At 37.5% G+C, this 21586-nt stretch overlaps 1 protein-coding gene across 2 annotated transcripts in view; it reads right to left on the bottom strand.

The window, feature by feature from the left end:
• Nucleotides 1-2083: 2083 nt before the first annotated feature.
• PLXNA2 (plexin A2) overlaps nt 2084-21586 on the bottom strand; it is a 469574-nt gene continuing 450071 nt past the window's right edge. Inside the window, exons 28-33 of one of the 2 annotated variants that reach the window (XR_013274456.1) lie at nt 15323-15513; nt 14373-14542; nt 13989-14201; nt 13736-13886; nt 10283-11680; nt 2084-9840 (exon numbers count right to left, since the gene is read on the bottom strand). Coding sequence is in view for 1 of the 2 variants with exons in the window: in XM_077481163.1 (XP_077337289.1) it covers nt 11585-11680; nt 13736-13886; nt 13989-14201; nt 14373-14542; nt 15323-15513 (821 nt within the window). In the remaining variant the exon portion in view is untranslated. Of the gene's footprint in view, nt 11681-13735; nt 13887-13988; nt 14202-14372; nt 14543-15322; nt 15514-21586 lie in introns of both variants that reach the window. The other variant, XM_077481163.1, reaches the window with a different exon arrangement.

Raw genomic sequence — 21586 nt, 5'->3', positions numbered from 1 at the left:
GAGCAGAGACAGAGAGCCAGGCCTTCTTGTCCACATCAGCGCCTGACCTCACAAATGCGCTTCTGGAAGAATGGTCAAACATTCCCATAGACACACTCCTAAACCATGTGGACAGCCTTCCCAGAAGAGTAGAAGCTGTTATAGCTGCAAAGGGTGGGCCAACTCAACATTGAACCCTATGGACTAAGACAGGGATGCTATTAAAGTTCATGTGTGTGTAAAGGCAGGCGTCACAATACTTTTGGTAATATATGTGTGATGGGTTAATGTTTCTATGATTATACTGGGTTTGGAACGTTATAATAATTAAAAGCCTTCCTTTATATATTTGGATATTTTTTTTCAACAAAATAATCAGTTTTGGGTAGTCTTGGGGGAGCTTTGATGCTCTTCTAGAACCACTGTAGGCATATCTTTCCCATATCTGGAGTGGCTTTGTTCAATTTTATACTAAATAGCAGTGTTCCTGTTTTCTACATATATTTTTTAAAGAGGCCAGTCTGATAACATCAGGGTGATCAATTTACCCACATCATCTGACTGAATATGGGTTTCATAAAATGCTCTTCTTCCAGCTGCATTTTATGCACATTTGCATAAATTAGAAATGAATGTGCCACCAATAGCTACCAAACAGGATACAGCTGCTCTTCAAATGGTGCAAGACAGATTAACCACCTTATTCAGCCACTTTTATTGCAATTCTAAGGCTCTATGGATTTGTTAATGTTTGTGTCTAAGTTCTCCATAACACTATGGAGGAAAAAGTGTACCGAGTTGAATGTGTTTATTTAAAACTAATATTATAAATATATAGGATTAATATAGCGCTGGCAGTTTCCTCAGTGATTTACAAAATTATTGATTTGTTTGATGTTGCATTTTAACTTGCTTAATGTCTGCCCTCCCATAATGTCTGCCCAAAACCATTGCACAGAGAAGGAGCCTGGGAGTGATGCAACTGGTGGCGACGGCTGCACAGAACAGAGAGAGAGGAACTGTTGTTGTTCCTCCCTCTCTGTGACCATGAAAACAAGAAGTGATGAGCATGTTGTCACTTCCGGTTCTGTTTCCGATCGGCTGCATTGGAGGCCAGAGAAGAGATTTTGGGACTCCAGATCTCTCCATAAAGAGGACCATGCTGTCACAAGGGATGTTGTTCATTCCTTGTGATAGCAATAAAGTTAATAAAAGTAAAAAATTAAAGACCGTGCAAAAAAAAAAGTTTTGTATAAAATAAATAATATTTTTAAAAATGTAAGCGTCTCCGTGCTTATGTGCAAATACGAACACATAAATTACCCCGCATGCATATGTAAACGGTGATCACACCACATATGTGAGGTATTGTCGTGAACATTAGATTGAGAGGAATAATTCTAGCACCAGACCTCCTGTGTATCGCAAAACTGGTAACCTATAACACCATACACATCATCTTTTATATTTTACAAAAAATTAGGTATTATACAGTGTTTGTGCAATAAAATTAATTAAAAGTGTATTTTTTCGAAAAATATTACGTTTGAAAAACCACTGCTTAAATACCATGTGACATAAAAAAATATATTTAATGTTTGGGGTTCTAAGTAATTTTCTAGCATAAAATAGTATATTTTTAGATGTAAGAGAGAAGTGTCAGAATTGGCCCGGTTGGGATGTGGTTAATAAAATAATATTAAGCTTTACAATCACTTCAAGCATAAATTTAGCTGAGATCAAAAAATTCTGGCCATTTTACAAACCAGTTATTATGGAATGCTTCTTCTGGAAATTGGAAGCTGTTGCCTAGAACATTACTAATGACTCCCTTTGGTAACACAGAAAATGAAAAACAAGTGCTATAAGATTCCGCTAATTTCAGACGTAACAAAATAAAGATAAACCCTATTGGCCTGTAGTCATCATTTTTTAAGAATGTAGACCTAAATGAGCTATTTGTGTTTTAGTATTTTTTTTACCTATCTATTCTAATAACCCATTAAAGGACTAAGAAATCGTTTCAGATTTGTAAGGCTACAGCTAAGATTAATTATATTCACAAAGTTTAGTATACTTTATTATTTTAATTATGTAAAAATAACACATTTTTCCAGTAAACTTTATTTATATATAACAATAGTACAAAGTGGGTCCTTGGCTTGCAAAATAGGAGTGTTTCATATTTACAATAGGTACACAATAATATATTAAAATAATAACAAAACTTTTTTTGTCTCCGAACAGTTTTTAAATAATTAAAACTTTCTTAAATTTTTTTCACAACAACTGTAAAAATGACAGAAAAGAAGCAAAGCAGATATAAAAAATAGGCAAAAACAAAGACACAATACTCTTACAGAAGTGCAGCAGAACTGGAGAGCAGGGTGTCCCAACATTCAGCAATCAGATTGGTTGGTGTGGTTCATCTTGTGACACACTGAGAAACAAGAGCATTATCAGTGGAAAAGCAGAGTAGTCTATGTAGTAATGAACCATCCAGATTTTGGCAAACATTTCTGCACTTCAATATTATCAGTAATGTTATTCCGCCTTCTGACACTTGGGAGCAGATAACTCAAATAACAAACATAAACTGACATGAATGGAATACAAACATTACAGTTCAACTTTCATTCAGCTACCAAAAATACAGCAACTATTTAGTTTGATTTGGCAAGAAGGCATATGGTTAACAAAGCCTGGAATGCAGGAGACACAGTGGATCAGTATAGGCTGAAATAAAGTTCAGCAACTGCAAACATCACACACAGATAAAGCCTTTGATATGCAAGAGGCCAGCAAATATTGCCCAGCAATATGTTACTTGGTCTCCTAGTTTTAAGAGGGACTCAGCAACAGAAGGTCAAAAGGGGCTTTGGTCTGCAGGTGGGAGACTAGCAAGCTGCATTAAAAGGTGGGTGGCATAAGTCACATTCTTCTGATGGTACGTAAAAAGTACCCTTAACACAAACAAATTTCTATTGGCTACAACACTTCTCTGAACATATTTTACCTATTTAAAGACTTTGAGAGATTCCCTGATACTACTTACATTTGCTATATCACTGTACAAAACAGTAAGTTAGGAAACGTTGCAACATACTTAAAATGACTAATTTAAAATTATACATGAGGCAGGTGTTCCAAGAGCAATGATTACAAAGAAAGAGATAACAAATGAATATCCAACGTTTCAAGTAATAGTTGCTGTAAACATATCATTAAATGGCCTAGTGGGCAATGATTCTGATGACACAAATAGTTAGCAACGGATCCCCCGCTTGTAGGCATCTTGTGAGAAACCTCACAAATTATCTTCATAACAAACACGATGTAAGGAAGAGAGAAAATTCTGATAATATTTTTGCTAAATGCAAAAGTGTTCTACAGTGTTTGGTACTTTTACACTCACAATGTGCGTGAGCGTGGCCATAACTGGTTATTTGGCACTCATAGCTCCCATGTGCATCATTTCATTTGGGATTTTAAGGACAAACATAGTTCTTATGAAAGAGCAAATTGTACATAAATGTATACTTGTTTATCCACTTTTCTCAGTCATAATAAACTGCTTGGCGTAACAAAACTGTTATTTTCCTTAAAACATTTACATGCAGTGCTTGGAAGGCAACATAATATGAACAACATGGAGTTATGTAGACATTGTCAATTGATGTGAACAAGCTGCTGCAGTTTTGACAAAGACCTATACTTATATTGTTAATTTTACCTGTTAACAGGGTTTAATTAGTACTAATCTAATGTGGTACAAAATGTACATTTAACATATAATTCCCTATTAGAAGCTGTAGAGTATCTTAACAAACCTGACATTGTCTAAGAAAACTCTGTTTTTCAAGCCTCACAGTAGCCTCTCAGTAGTTTTCAATCATAAGGAGCATATCCCACCCACTTCTGCTTCTTATCACTAGATAAGATAAATGGCATTTGGAGACTAGGACTAAGGTCTATGAACAAGAAGTGCTGTCTTTTAATAGTGTAATAGAGTAGTGCAGAATTAATACCAAATAGGAATTTGGAAAAAGAACGGCTTCAGAATTCCCATTGGAAAAGCTGTCAGTTACAGCAGTTTCAAATTCCTTCTTTGAAATACCCAAGTTTAGGTCTGCTTTAAGTGTGGCTAAAGCACCTCTAGCTCATGTTATACAATATTTTCTGATTGGTAATATCACATGTGTGCGTTTTACTACAGCTAGCTTTAAAATGCACTATTCTAGTTAAACAACTAATGTAGTCTTTACCTACATTATTACACTTCAATGTGTGCCCATTTAGGTGCGGCTCTCAGCTTCCCCACAGACCTGGCTCAGACCATAGGCAAAAGTTTAGCTAGATTTAAGAGTATTATTACTTTGCAATATGTTCTCATGTTTTAGCATATGGGGCATAACAATTTATATGGCACTGTATTAGTGGCAGGAGATGGATCCCTAGCTTTTGTAGTAGCTGTAAAACACGTTTCATAAAAAGTGCATAATGTAAATTCAACAATTGTGTTCTTTTTAGCCTAACACTATGGCATTCTCTGGCCTGAGAACAATGCAGAATAATACTAACATTTAACACAATCCGCCATTTATAAGTTCCCTCATTTAAAAAAATAACAGCTAGGAATGGCAGTCGTGTCTTAATAATGTCCTGTTTCACAATCAATTTAACATCTCAACGACATATACATATAAATGCTGTAACCTGCACAGTGGATTGTTTGCAATGTACATAACACTTTTGTGAAATAATCACTTGTTTCACTCAGTGGTGTTTTATTTTTTGACATTCCTAGCTACAAAATGTATCCTAAATTATTGGAAATATGGACTGGTAAAATATCAATATATCAGCTTATCCTAACTAATCATAAAGCAGAATTCCTCTTATTCCTTTCAAGGGCTCTGCTGTAAATATCCTGAGAGGCTCAAAAATACATTATGGGGGTTAATTACGAAAGGCAAATCCACTTTGCACTACAAGTGCACTTGGAATTGCAGTCACTGTAGATCCGAGCGGGACATGCAAGGAAAATAAAAAACAGCATTTTTGCTTGCACATAATTGGATGATAAAATCAGCAGAGCTTCACGTTATTTCAGATCTACTCCTCAGCTTTACAGTGACTGCACTTGCAGTGCACTTGTAGTGCAAAGTGGATTTTCCTTTTGTAAATAACCCCCTATATCACCATAATCAAGAAATTTAAAGGGGATGGTTTGAGAAAATCATTGTTTTTTTTTTTGCTTACAAATTTGTAAATGATTCATTTAAATGTTTATATTACTTTTATAAATCTGTATTTTACAAATAAATATTCAGTAAAGGATAATTCTATGACACTTTGCAAAGCAACCGAGTACTGCTCTTTATCTTGCTGTCTCGGTTAAACTTAAGATCCGTATAATTCTGTATCTGCTAAGAAAGAAGGCGTGGTGATACTCCTCCTCTGTGACATTTAGCTAATTTTGTGTGATTCGATCACTTGCATTCAGGTCTATTCATAACACATACTTTTCAGACTATTCACAGCTTAAAAATAAAATAATATGCAGAAAATTTCAAGTTGCATTTCTTAACTTAACATCTGCTGGAAGTGGCAACTCTTATGCCCTGTACACACGGTCAGACAAAATCTGTCGGATTTTTTCCAACGGATTTTGGCTCAAACTTGTCTTGCATACACACGGTCGCACAAAGTTGTCCCAAAATCCGACCGTTCGAAACAAGGTGATGTAAAACATGTACGACGGTACTATAAAGAGGCCAGTAGCCAATAGCTTTCTTCTCGTTATTAATTTTGATCATGCGTGGCACTTTGTGCGCCGGAATTGTCTACACGCGATCGAAAATTTAAACAATCGGATTTTATTGTCGTAAAATTTTAGATCCAGATCTAAAATTTTGTGTGTCGGAAATTCCGACAGAAAAAGTCTGATGGAGCCCACACACAATTAGAATTTCTGACAACACAATCCGATCGCACATTTTCCATCGGAAAATCTGACCGTGTGTACAGGTCATTAGATGTTTATTTTAAAATTATTTAATTGTCTTACTAAAATAACAAAAAACATTTTTTTATTTATTTTCCAGAACATAATAAAGAAAATAATATAAATAAAATGTTCAATTAGGTTGAGGCAATTATCTGAGGATTACAAATAACATCATCAGAACACCACCACAGGAAGACAATTCAACCAGCTGGACTGGAAATTTCTGGTTGGTCTTCCATCGTTCTCAGCTTATACTAGTTGAGTGCATTCTTTAGTTGGTGACTGGGTTGGAGATAGAATGTTTGGCTTTTAGATGCCCTATAGAAGGCCCAGTCCTCAGATGGACCTTGCATTCGGTCATTATCTCAAGGTGGACCTTGTATGCCACACAAGTTGTCAGTACATGGGTATTTGTTTGCATCAGAATGGCTTTTTTCCCTATACATATCAATGGGGATGCAAACACTGCTTGATGTGGCTTTTGAGGTCAGCAACCAGTCAAAGGCGCCTCTGAAGCATCACAAAAAAGCCTCTAAATCTTATAAAACAAATCTCAAAAGCAAGTGTAAAGCACTTGAAAACATGCTGCATTTGCCCATCTACATAAGCCCCATGGCTGTTCCCTAACAGCCAACCCCACTGTTTATGATCATCAGCTTTTTTTATCTGAAGATGATGTGAGAAACAAAACAACAGAAATAAAAGCTGACAAGCTAATGTAACCATACCCACATACAACAGTGACAGTCATTACCACATCTGATTGTGGAATAGTGGTATCGTTTGTAATTTTATGAGCATGGGACTTGGAATGTATTAAGTCAAAGAAAAAAGACAAACTTGTAGACAAACAACCTACTGATGCATGTGATATATGTTTTTTTTAATAAATGATTGATCCCACTAAGATCACCTGACCAGCATTAAATTATGTTGTACTACAGGGGTGCCCAACCAGTGGCCCAGGGGACAGATGTGGCCCACAGAGCCCTCTGATGTGGCCCACAACCTCCTGCTCCGGGATGGCTGGTTGGCATGCCCAGATCGCAGATCGCGGATCCGTCATCCTACAGCATCAGTGTTGTGAAAGAACCCAGCGGTGGAGAAAGCAAGCGGCTGCGGAGCAGAGCCGCATAAGCCGATGCTTCCTTTATAGCGCCAGCTCCTGTCACAGGTGGAGGGATACCAAATATGAGCATATCTGTTCTGCAGTGGGTACTGGGCTGCTTTCAAACTGATCCGCAGGTGCACCGCCTACCTCCCAATCCGATCCGCTAAAAAAAACAGAAGAGGATCCATCCCCTTCTGTTTGGGTGGATCGGATCGAAGGGCCCATAGAGTAGAGTGGGCTGTGTCCCTGTCTGCTCTGCATATGCAGAGTGAACACAGACCTGTCATCCGCCTGCTCCACTATTTGTGGCCCGCCACCGTTTACCAAGTCACTTAAGTGGACCTCGCTTTTCAAAAGGTTGGGCATCCCTGCTGTACTGCTTGGACTGAACCAGCCTTAACATCAGCTCTCATACCCACTTAACCATGCAAACTCTCCTCTGTTTTCTCTGTGTTACTGCTTCTCTGATTTCCAGCATGCAGACTAAGGGGGAATTGTGTGTTCTTGCACTGCTCCCATTATATTTGAAGCATGTCATGTTTCTTGATAATTCTCTGCACCCTGATGTATTAAGGTGTCTGTAAATTTGTTTTAAATTATGTGAAACAGCGGTCATGGTTCAAATGCTTCAAAGCAAAACACAATTGTGTATAATAATAATAATAATAATAAAACACAGCCAACAGTAACACTACAATTTGGGACTGTCCCTCAGTCTGCACACAGGTTAGCAGGGAAGAAATCATAAAGATTCGATTTTTCATGCAACTACAAACAGAAAGCACATTTTACCCTCTGCTCTCATTACTTTTCAGCAAATTTGTCAGTTCTCTTTTTTGCATAGGTGTAACGTTAGAGCAGAGTGGGGACTTTAAAGGCTTGAATGAGAAGACAACCATATAAGAGTTTTTTGCACAGTTCAACATAACACAGTCCTCAGAAGTACAGTAGCAATAAATACATCTGGAAAGTACAATTTTGCAGTATATTTGTGTGTAATCTTTCATAAATTATCAGTTTTCATCAGGAATGGTGTCATACAAAGGACCAAAAAAAAAAAACCCCCCAATACTTTACATACTTTTAGCAGGGGAACCTTTTGAAATAAATATTTGTATGAACAAAGCAGTTGGGTTCCATTTTACAACAGCACTGGGATGAATAACTATCCCAGTGATGTTTTAAAATGGTACTGGAGATTCAAGTGGTTAAAATATTTTAAGGATTTTTTTTTCCATTTTGGACAAGGTCAAGGTTAGACTGTTGTGTCACCACTGGGGAGATTAATCCTTTCAGTTTATCCTGGGGACCAGTATCACTGGAACTCAAAGTGAGGAAAAACATTTAGATTCTTCCCTATGTCAGGAATAGTAACAAAGATGATTTCCCTGACTTTTTGGAGATCATTTCCCACCTCCTGTAAAGAAAGTTCTCCCCAATAGAACACAGGCAGCAACAACAGATTGTCATCCCTCTATCATTCCCTCTATCCAAAAAAACAAAGCAAAAAAAAAAAGAAAGATAGACAGATAAACTTTGCTTTGGCTTTGGATATACTTTAACTGCCAAGAATCAGATTTATGAGCAGCACACAGATAAAATGATGGTTCTTCTCTATCATTATTTTATGTTAAAGGAAAGATGTGCCCAGTTCATGCACACTAATATATTTACATATTCTAAACAAGCAGTAAAAGCATATTAAACAAACCCTCATTCATTTCTGTATATACGAGCCTTGTGAAGAAATCCATTTTCAAAGTTCACAACACCAGGATTAAAATCTTAACACTTCCCACAATACTTTTTGTTGTACCCAAAGCTCGTCAAAGCTGCCAGCCCTCTAATATAAATGTTTCTAAGTTACTAAAAACCAACCAACTCGTCTTTGTTGCAATCTTTAAATAAAATAAATTTACATTAAAAGCATTTAGAGAGGTAAGGGATGGCTTGTTTTAACCCGTTGCCGCTGGCTGTACATTTATATATGTGGCAGGATGGCAGTATTCGTTAATGCCATGCTGCTACACATATGTATTTAGTCAGTGCCACTGATTTGTGCTGTCACTGACAGCTCCTGGTCACTGTTTACAATCAAGAACTGGTAGGACAGGCTCTCGATGATATGCTCAATGTGACACCTAATAACATGATTGGGAAGTCTAGGGAACACTTCCAGCATTAAATGTTGTTAAAGGACTAACTCCCAGCAGTGGGAAGATGTTAAAGCTTGTTCACTGCTTGTTATGAATATATAAATAGTTTAATGTTCATAATCTGGAAACAAGTGCTCTTTAATCATGTTTGATCAACTTATGTTCTTAGATGTCTACTGTACTTGTGTGTATTTAAAAATATGATTTTTTGGGGGATCTTTGTATGAAATCATGCCTAGTGAAAACAAAATATTCTTCAAAGAATGCACTTGAATGCAATACGTTTCCCAACAAAATGTTATCAGCTATATTTTCACTTTCCTGCTACAGTGCAGTACTTTGCTGATAACAAAATTTAACATATTGTACATTAACCCCTTTTAAAGTTAACAGAACTGTGCTGAAATCATATTATGTGAACAGATTTTTACGTTGTAAAAGGTTTGATTCAATGTGAATAATACACAAAGAAAAAAAAAAACAGGTTTGTCTCTAGCCTGGTTTGAGGTAAGCTAGGGGACCAAAGATATTATCATTGCCTAGGGTCCCAGTTGGAATATATCCAGTTTCACCCATTCCACAGTCTTAGGCCGCGTACACACGGGCGGACTGTTCGCCCAACTTTGTCCGCTGAACAGTGTTTGGGCGGACAGTCCGCTCGTGTGTGGGCTTTCAGCGGACAGTTTCAGCGGACAGTTGGACGGACAAGGTTTTTCGGAATTTCCGAAAAACTGTCCGCTGAAACCTTGTTTGAGCGAACAGTCCGCCCGTGTGTAGGCTTGTTCGTCAAACAAAGTTGCGCGCATGCTCAGAAAGGATTTTCACGCCGAAAGCTATAATGCAGTGTATAGGACGTCGTATTTTTCGTCCCGTCGTACGTGCCGTTCACGTCATCGCGCACGGTTTCAGCAAACTGTTCGTCCGTCGTGTGTGGCCATGTCCGTCCATGCTAAGTTTGAGCGGACTGTTTGCCGAAACTGTTGGACGGACAAAGTTGGGCGAACAGTCCGCGCGTGTGTACGCGGCCTTATAGCATCTATGGGCATTTTAATGTTAAATATATTTTATCCTGTTGACTTATATGGCTACTATAGTACATTTGGGTAGGTAGGTTTACTGCCCCTTTGGCACACATGGAACTTTAGTAATGGTGTAAAAGGAACTCACAAACTGCAAAAGAGCCAACAAAAAAATAAGCTTTCATATATATGTATCTTATGTGCTCAATGGATGTCTATTTCAAAAATAATATCATCCCAGAAAAATATGTACTAGCTTTGACAGATTTAGAAATATTTCAGTGCTGTATTTATGTCGATAGCTTCCTTTCATAAGCCACTGAACACAATGCATAGTGTTATTATGATAAACCATATGCATATTATTAATAAAAAGGCTTGATTATCATGCCTGTAACAAAAACTGTTAAATAAATATTCGTCTACAGCTAACAATTTAAACAGACCATATTCAGCTGGGATTTATAACATGGCATTCTTTTGAATTTCTTATACTGATACCCTCTCAATGCGCTAAAGTGATTGTAGAATGAAAGAAAACTAACAACTAATGCACATTATTATGCTCTCTTAAGACCAACTGCTATCTTCAAGGATCTCAAAACTTTCTTTGAAAGCAAGCCATGGTGTCAGCACAGAATATGTTACAGGTTCATAAAGACTGATCGTTTTGCTGTATTATTAGGCCAATGTCTCTTACTACAAGGAATCCATCACAGAATAAGCTGGTGAATTTAAGTGACACTCAGTACAGTTTCAACTTAGGCTATAAAGTTCTCAAGTAGACCAGCTAGTAGTGGAGGTACATCACCCACTCATATAATTAAGGTTATCAGATGAACCAGTGCAAATTCAGCCAAGAGTGGCCTTTTATGAAAATTCTGTTCCTTTTTCTCCTTTTTGGGTGAAAAACAATGTATCCTTCAACACATTTCTCACCCATCCAAAAAACAATAAATAAAAATAAAAAAATAGTCTTTTGAAGAAAAAAACAAGTTAAACAACAAACTGAACCAACAGACATAAAAGTTGAATCTTTTCTTTTTTATGCAGTCTCTTAATTTACGTTGCGCATGCATTCAAGGTTCTGCTGGGCTCAATGAAATTCTAGTGACTTCTTCAGGCTTTCAGAGGAAATTGGGAGTTTGGAGAAGGTTTGGACTCCTTCCCATCCATTCTGTTAGACTTACTGATGCCCTATTCACGTTTTCACAGTTGGAAGGGAAAGTCCAGGGAACCCTGCAGCTCTATATCCGAGTCTTTACCAGGAGTCTGTCTCCATTTTGTGGATAAAAGCTTGCGCTATAATTCAGCTGTCAAAACTCATGGCTACTATCAGCTGTTCCACTTTGTAAGCTAAGCGGTGTCGTCGCCCCTGTTCATCTTCTTCCAAGGCTGTAATTAGCTGTAAGAGACAATACAGATTTTATTGTCAGTGGTTTGCAGAAAATATATACCGCATATTTCATACTAAATGATGGGTTTATGTAAGGCTTGATGAGTATTTTTAAGTGTTTTTTAAAGTACAACCCTATCATCACCTCTTTACTCAATCAGGCTAAGGAAGTCTTTGAAAGCATCTTGAAAGAGCTTATGAAATCACATATATATTCATATAATGAAAACATTATCGTGTGGGCTGACATCCTATGCCACTGTTCCTATCTTCTGTATTAACTAAATGGCTCCTCTGCTTCTGCACAGCTATAGGTGTCTCTATTTGCAGATACCTACATTTTTACAAGGGAACCTAAAATCAAATAGGAGCTTATGAAGATTATGGTCCTACCTAAGATCTTAATGGTACAGGACTTTGGGAAGTGCATACCAGCATGGGAAGGGATTCAATGTTTTTTTTCAGCTACTTAAAGCAGAACTTCACTCTCTTGATAATCATTGACTATTTTAAATTCTTATGCTGCTATCATTAGTAAATATAACAGTATATCATATTTACTTTTTTTAAACTTGTATTTTTTACATTTCTTTATTTACTTCCCGATTTCCAGATGTAGGCATATAATGTCATACATCATAGGAGTCTTCAGAAGGGGAGAGGGGTTTTCTTAGCTAAAAATACATGCCTGGGCTAAGGACAAATGGATTCCAGGAAGCAAATGCTAACATCAACCATCTGTCCATACTCAAGATGGCTGTGGCCAGAAATGCTAGGGGGTATAAAAGCACAAAGACATTGATGGATGGTTGAGGTTGCTTTAAATATTAAAAATGAATTGAATAGTGTTTTTGGTTTGTTTAGCTCAGATGTGGTGTAGCTCCACGTTAATCTGCTGAACAATTTTCTTGAAAGTAACACACACATAATTTGTTTTAGTCTTAAATGCATGTGGCAACATGTAAACTATTTTAATTGCAAATAAACGGCACTCTTTAAGAAAACTAAACAAGATTCAAATTGACCTTTTATTATATTGTAAGATACACTTTAGAGTAGTCTGTTTGCAACAAACTACAAGGGACGTTAAAGTGGTTGTAAACCTGATAACCAAAACAATCTGAACGTACAATTAAATAACATTGACATGCACTAAGCCTAGTTGCGCATCTTGAAGCACTCCCATTCTCTGGCAATCCTCCCTACTCCACATAACTGACTTAACCTTACATCAGGAAATCTATGGGGACAGCTCTCTCCTCCTGTGATTGATAGGCTGTGCCAAGGAGACACATGCACAAGCCACCAAGTAAAGCTTTGTAAAAGGGGATGTGCCCGCTCCCTGCTACTCTGTCTCTCTTTTACCCAGTGTGTATAGCTGGGGGGAGATTGTGTGACATCACATCTCCACCTCCCATTCTCTGCTCCTAAGCTCATGTAGGTATTTGTAGGGCTAAAACAAGCTCAGGATGTATTTTTAGGAGGTAAAAACTATGCGATTTATGTTATTACAATTATATCTATTAACTGGTACAAATCGTGTGTTTTTACATTTAGACCCCTTTCACACTGCAGCGTCACTAAAACAGCGCTAAAGCGCCGGTCGTTTTTGAATTGCTTTAGCAGTGCTTTTGCAGTGCTTTTTGGGCACTAGCGGGGCAGATTTTTTAAGGTCACATGACAACATAGAAAAGTAGTTAGCAAGTATATGAGGAGAATTATTTTGACCTGAGGATCCCAGTGCTGCATGACAGAACTGACAACCACTAAGCCACTTAGCTGGAAAAAAAGTTTTCATTACAAAAGAGTTATACACATATAACATTTATGAATTATTTGGATTTACTGTAAGGCAAACACTTTTGGTATTTCATCCATTTTTGAACATCAAAAGAAAATAATGATAGTTATGATACACGGACTAGCAAGTACTAGTGAGTTTTAGACTGCACATATTGCTAAATGTAATAATGATTTGCCACATTTAATAAATGTTCAAAATTTATAACTAAATTGATTCTCCACAGATCCCATCCCCATTCTAGCCAACTTATCACGTCTTACCTCCACACTGTATTTAGTGATATATGAGTAGATCTCGTTTAAAGCGCTTAGCATATTAAACTCTGATGCATGCATACGAGACTGCTCTGCGAGGTAGGCATTCATATCTTGATCACTAATGGCTGGGAGCTTGGCAATGTCAGCATAATACCTGAAAAACAAACGTTATCATATAATACAATTTACCTATGGAATTTGGGCATACATATCTAGTAGAAACACCATTGTTGCACCAGTGGTGATGCACACTAACCTTTCAACCCAGTTCTTGTAATTAGGAATATCCTTGGCATACAGCAGCTTGTTGCTAGGGGAATCTTTTCCAAGTCGATGCTCTGAGGTGGAACAAGAGTCCATGAATGTCTGTGCCACAACAGACAGGCAGGCATCTGTGATGCTACCCTTGTGTATGTCAAACACAAACTGAGGGTTCTTAATGACATTCACCCAAAACCGAAGTGGTAGGCTGTTTAGGACGAAAGAAGACAAAGTTTCATTAATGGGTTCAAATGCCTTTTTTTTCTTTTTCGTCCCCCTCCCTGTTTTAAAGAATGGTCATACTTTCCTTGATTCCTATTTATCACTTACTCATTACATATTTTCCTACTTTAAGGCATTCCTGTCCCTCAGTACTTACCAGTTGCTTTTCCATGTGTGTCTTACATCCGTATCATAGATGCCATGTCTGTCTGCCTGTTCATCCAGAAAGTCAAACATATACTTGATGGCAAGAGGCAGAGCACTCCCACGATGCACTGTACTGAACAATGTTTCAAACAAATCATCCACAAATTTTTGCAGTGTTCCCTATGGGACAGAATAAGTTATAAGTGAGGGTTTCATGTTTGATATTGCTGTCTTATTATTTTTTTTTTCAGATTATATGATATTTAAAGATGAACCCTAGAAAAACATGGTTGCAATACATATTTGAAAGCTGTTTTATCTGCCAGAGAATTTGTAATTATATTCATTAAGCCCTGAGATTTACAAAGCCCTGCCACACAGCACAGCTGGTGACCAAAATTTTCTGTACAGTTTAAGAGAATGTTAGGTTAAGCAATATACCTAAGTCACCTATGTGCCCCTATCCTGAGAATGGATAGCCAAGAAGAAGTGTAATGATGAGTTCATCACTGTCAGAATGTATGTGGTTCAGACAGCCCCTATATCCTTACTTTGTCCTGTATTGACCTAGGGGCCAGTAGGAAAAAAATAGCAAGTAGTGGGGATAAGGAAATCAACATTCCCGGAGGTAAAGATTCAGCAAGATCTTTGGAGAGTGTTTTTCGTCTTCAGGGGTACAGGGAGCATGAATAGTGAATATTCCATGTCTCCTTTGCAGGGGTGGGTATATTTTACAGAATGATATTGATATAGTCACTTTAAGTGGTTAGGCAGTTGAAGAGCTTCCAAGAATAACTGTGTGTTAATATAAAAACAACATTGTCAAAATTATTCCAGATTTGCATTTTCCAGCTAGTACATTATTTACAATAGTACATTATGCAATCAAAGGTTATGCTCAGGAGTGGATTTAATTATAGCAAAGAAGAATATCAGTATGGCCTTTTACACTCTGTATACCTTAGTGGCCAGAAGCCGCGTCAGATAAATTTCAGATACCATCTTGCTCCCCCGGTCACCCTCCTTCTGATCTCCATGCTCGTGGTTTTTTACCAGATGCCAAACTTTAACACCACTTTCTAGATCTGGAGTTATCATAGGTGCACGAGACCGAAGACTATCAGGGCTGCCAGTATATCGGAATGTGGAGTCTGTAAGAGAGTTAAGTAGCATCTTTAAGGGTACTAAAAAGAAAATTGATATAATACTGGTGGAAAATCCACATCAAGGTCAGATCTGTTATGTTTAAAAAATCTTCTTTTGTCAATATTTTTGTTGGTTAAAAAAACATTTGCTTAGTAAAATTTTCATATGCATACATACAGTGCCTTGAAAATGTATTCACACCCCTTGAAATTTTCCACATTTTGTCAAGTTACAACTAAAAATGTAAATGTATTGTATTGGGATTTCATGTGATAGATCAACACAAAGTTGCACATAATTGTGAAGTGTAAGGAAAATGATAAATGTTTTTCAAAATCTTTTGCAAATATATATCTGAAAAGTGTGGCATGCATTTGTATTTAGCTCCCTTTATTCTGATACCCCCTAACTAAAATCTAGTGGAACCAATTGCCTTCGAGATCGATATTCGCTTTCAGGAGAGGGCCCTGGAAAAAATACAGTACCTCCCTGGGTACTATTCGCAGCAGTCAGTCCTAGGGTCCACTACCTTAGTGGTGCACTTCCGACTCCTACGGAGTGCTTCTGTCACCTGGGTTCAGGTGACCTGACATATACTTTATATAGTGACCAGAGAATGAACACCCACTGGTATAGCAGAGATAAACATGAAAAGGGGACTATAGTTCAGGATGCCGTTTTTTATGTATGCTTGTTAGCACTAGCTATCTTCCAAACCAGTTGTCCACTCATTTAAAAAAGTGCACATTATTGCTCTCAAAAGAAAGTGCCTGCTTCTTTTGGTGAGAAAGAATTCTGATGCCGTGTACACAAAATCGGAATTTTGGTCGGAAAAAGCTCTGATGGTTTTCCCAACAGAATTCTGACGGATTTCGCTCAAGCTGTCTTGCATACACACGGTCACACCAAATTCCGACTGTCAAGAATGAGGTGACGTACAACACATATGACAGGACTAGAAAAAGGAAGTTCAATATCTGAGCATGCGTGAGTTTTTGCGCATCAGAATTGCATACACACGATCGGAATTTCCAATAGAAACGTTAAAAATTAAGAGCCTGCTCTCAATCTTTTGCTGGCGGAAATTCGGCCAGCAAAATTCTGATGGAGCACTACACAAAGTCACAATTTCTGAAGAAAAGCTCTCATCGGTCTTTTGCTGGCCGAAATTCTGACCGTGTGTACGTGGCATAAGTCATCTACGTCAGCGTAGAAAAAAAAATATTGCTGAACAGTATCGTACCATTTCAACATCTTTACACAAGTGATTTGACAATTCCCAATTTTCACTATACAATTACAAACAAATCACAACTTTCAATTCCCTGTCATATTCCTTTACAACCAACATATGCCTTGACACATTTCATGAAAGCCTGATTGGATTAAGGTAAAACTGGATTCATTCAGAGTCCACTCCTTTTTTTTTTTTTTTTTTTTTTTTAGAAGGGGAAAAGCAAAAGCAGAGAGATAGAGAAAGATAAACATTTAGGACAAATGTAAGCAAACCCAACAATGTTAATGGATGTAAATGTACTAAAATAACAGATCTGGATTTATTCTCCTACACTACTCTGTTTTAGGTAAAGGCCACACTTTCTTACCAGTTAATAAAGATTAGTTTACAATGTACAATTTTCCTATATTTACCATAGGCCCACGAACCAGGTTATATGCAGTATGAGAAAGAAAATGAAATAAGCTTTCACTATTGGATTATAAATCATTGGGAAGCCTAAGGGAATTATAGGAAGACAGAAACCACATTTTAGAGATATTTTTCATTGTGAGGACAACCTAAGGAGTAAAATTAAATCAAGTAAGATGCCAATACAACTGGAGTGTACAGTTTTCCTGGTTGAGGAAGTAGAGAAAAACATTAAAAAAGTGGGCAGACCATAAAAAAGATGTTAAAATCTAGCAAGGGATGACCCTAAGACTTTCAACTATATAAAAAAAGATATTGTCTGAACTAATGTCTGAAATTGGGTCGAAAAGCCTACTTTTTGATATAATGTACAGTACAGTGGTACCTTTGATTACGAGCATAATTTGTTCCAGAAGAATGCTTATAATCCAAAGCACTCATATCTCAAAGCGAGTTTCCCCATAGGAGTCAATGGAAACTCAGATAATTCATTCCACAGTGACTGCTATTGTATGCAGTACCGCATGTGGCCAGAGGTGGGGTGGCGCTGGAGACTGAGTTTCCGAGTGTCTCTGAGCTGCTCTGAGTGTCACTGGCACCCCGCACCTCTGGTCAAATGCGGTACTGCACACCCCATTGGCTTGAATCCTGCTCCTTTTGCGAGACAACGCTTGCACACCGAGTCAGGGTTTAAAAGAAATAATAGCTCGTATTGCGAAACGCTCATAAACCATGTTACTCGCAATATGAGGTATTACTGTATATAACAATTCCCCATGAGATGAGCTGGAAAGATTGTGCCAGTTTCTTTATAGAAAAATTCTCTCTTTTGATGAAGATATTGAATTTGTGGTTGAGTCTTTGGAATTTGTCATGAATTTGTCATATTACTTTTCTGATGGTAAATGTTAGTGCCTGAAAATTTTGTGTAAAATGTGTGCTTGCACCTAGACAATAAGGAGGTAGTCATAGTGCACATGTGGCTATGGTTTCACTATATAGATTGTGTACTGGTGGTGTGGTGTAATAGAGTGGTTTTGCCAACCCCTCTTCATGTTTTGATCTTGTTTTCGATAAAAAGAATAGACAAAGAATAAACCCAACGCCACACCTTTAGTGATTTATAATTAAGCTGAGATTTTAGATATGGCAACTCTGTTGTTTTTAAATTGCAATAAGCAACCATTTTGCTTTAAGAAAAAAAAAGTAGGAAAGGAGTGGAGTATTCATTCCTTCCCAAGAAATATCTATAAATAGGAGTTTATATAGTATTTTGCGTATGTGCCCTATAGAAGTCCATAATCCTCACTTTTTTATTGGCAGTTTATCATGAACTGCACTGGACGGAGAAGAGAGTTTTTTTAAAAACTTGGTAGGGGGAGGTGGACACCATGCTTCTGAATCCTGTCACCTTTTTAATACAGATTGAAGTCTTTATACAGCAAAAGTGGAATAACTGGCAGAGTATAAGTCTAAACTGACAACACATCTGACCCTATTGTGGAAAGGCTTTAATAGCAGACAAACCACTATCTGTCATCTAAGAAGTATAAAATGAGTATACAGTAAGCGTGGAATGAGAAAACCGGACAATAAAAGATTGAAAATCATTGCCTAACCCAAGGAGACTACCAAATAATATATAGTTGTACATAATATAGTAGCCACAACATTAGAATACCATTTGTTTTTAAAATTCCTTCACCATCCCTATAACTAAAGACAAGAAACTTGTCAAGGATTTATGGAGAGAATCAGATAAGTTTGGCCCTCATAAGCTACCCATGTTAATGAAAAATAAGTCCTACAGTTTGTCCACATGAACGGCCACTGACATAGAAGTGATTAGAAAAAAATGCACTAGGTAGTAATACAAATGCCATTACTTGAACAGAATGCACTGGATATTTAATTTAGATGGTCTCTGTTGTCAGGCTAAAGCAGATACAATTTTACTGTGTACGTGAGAGATGAGGGAAGCATGACCAGACACATTCTTGCAGTAAATGCCAAACAGAGAGACTGAACAGACTCTAGTGCTTCTGTCAGGAAAAAAATCTTCCTGTTCTCATTTGCTCTGTTACATCAGTTGGAAGCAATGCAAGATTCATATTAACATTTCCAATATCCAAATGTAATATCACAGCAAATGTCAGATTTTCAGAAGTTTTATGGAATGCTGTGCTCAAACCACAGAACAACGCTATTGTTAATTCTCAGTAAAGTGTGTTGGTGTTTCTCTTTCAACCATAATCATATTTGTACCGGTTGTCATTATTCAACGAATGAGACAGACAAATGGTATTGACACTGCCACCTTTTCAGACAGCCAGGGGCTAAACCATTGACGTTGTTCATGCTGTGATTAGGATAAAAAAAAGAATTCATCTAAGAGTTGTAACCCTATAAGGACCTGTTTACATGTCCCATTCATTACTAAGTAGCTATCTCACATCTATGGAATACAGCTTAGGTTGGCCATACATAATTATTATTATTTTTCATTCAACCGGTAGGTTGAACAAAAAAAAATGAACCGATTCTCCCATCCACACATTCAAGGTGGACTGGGGAATCACTCCCACTGAGCTATTGTATTTTGAAGGCAGGGAGCCAACCCCACCAGTAGAATACAATGATCAGTGTTGTTGACTATAGCCGGTGGCACTGTTTGTTCAGGAAAAAAATGACAGGCTGGTTGTACACAAGGTGGTTGACAGATAGTCTTGTGTACAACCAGCTTACACATGCAAAGGATCAAAATTTGGCCAGTTCAGTAGGGAACCGGAATTTAGATTCTAGTATGAACGACGTCAGTGTGCTTTTAAAATATGTGAAATGCTACATTTTTGTGCATTTATCTATGTTAAGCAGGCACATTTAAATTAATGTATCATTTAGCTTTTTGTGTTTTTACTGCATAAGCACCATGAAAAATACCAGTTCTAAATGTTTTTTTCTTAATTTACATGAAACATATTCAACATAAAACATGAACAAAAAACTGATTATAAATAAATACATATAACTACATGCAGTAGCACATCAAAATGTAAGGTACTGCATATGCCTGTGTTTGAAAGGGTCGGAAGTGCTGGGATAACCATCTGATTTTGTACTGTATTTTCTGAGGTGGCAGTCTTTCAGTTTTAAACATTAAAGCTATGAATAATAAGTTATACTATATTTTGCATGCAAATATATGAGATCACCCTTCCTAGGATTTGGATTTTAACAGAAAAAGTATCAAAAAGTCTGTGGTGGAACTCTGGTAGGTCCTTCACACTGCTTAGAACAACATAGCAGGTAAGCACATTCAAAAACTATATGCAAGTGTACCTTATAGAACTGTTGCTGATGGTGGTCACATTAATTATTGATTTAATTTACGCACTTTTTCTGTAGATGGGTTTGCTCTGTTTGTGGAAAAAATTACAGTCTATGCCTCATCTTTCCTTTATAATCTATTCTAGGTTCCAAAAGAACGGTAAGGGGAAACTTGGCTGTAAAGGTACATGTGTTGACTTTTAAACCATGGTTTTGCAGTGTGATCTCCTTTCACCTTTTCACGTCTTCTAGAGTGAAATTCTAGTAAACTGATTAGCCAATTAATGGGCTGCGCAGAGGCTACGCAGTTAGTACTTCTGCCCGGCAGCACAAAAGTCATGGGTTCAAATCCTAACCATGGCACAACCTGCCTGGAGTTTGCAGGTTCTCCCTGTGCCTGCGTGCTTTTCCTCCCACACTCCAAAGACACGTTTATAGGTAATTGGCTCCTGTCTATATTGGCCCTAGTATGTGTATGTATGAATGTGATTTAGGGACCTTAGACTGCAAGATCCTTGAGGGCATGGACTGATGTGAATGTACAATATATAAAGCACTGTGTAAATTGCTGGTGCTATATAAGTACCCATAATAAATAAATATACTGTCTCCTTGCCTTCACTGGTATACAAAGGGTAAATGTGTCTACAGTATTAAAGGTGAATTAGATGGCCAAAGCAAGGGAGAATCAACAGAGAAAAACCCTTTTGAAAAGGTCAGCTAATGGGGAGGGGGAGTGGTAAACATAAATTAGTTTGGGGTAGTGACATCTGAACTAACAGAACTGAAGAATTTTGCAGTATTTAAAGTAGAGATTCAGCCTAAATCTAACAAACTCTAAACCTACTGGCAGCCACATTTTCGCTATACATACCTTTTCTGCAGCTGATCCGGTCTCCAGCGGTGGATGCTGTGTGGAAAAGACAGTCAACAGAGGCTGGGAAATACCTGGATAGGCTTACTATGGACTTCCGTTGTCAGCTGCCTCTCCTGCGCACGCCTGCACAGAGAAGACGCTACTGACAAAGTGGGACCAAACTGAAGCAACTGCAGAAAAGGAATGTATAGTGATTTTTGCTTTACAGGGTTTAGATCAGTCTTAG

This window comes from Lithobates pipiens, unplaced genomic scaffold (genome assembly GCF_037356315.1).
Source record: "Lithobates pipiens isolate NorthernLeopardFrog02 unplaced genomic scaffold, aLitPip1_a1.2 Scaffold_16, whole genome shotgun sequence".
NCBI classification, from domain to species: Eukaryota; Metazoa; Chordata; class Amphibia; order Anura; family Ranidae; genus Lithobates; species Lithobates pipiens.
Note: the sequence above shows the minus strand (reverse complement) of the source record. Positions and strands in the feature narration are given on the sequence as shown.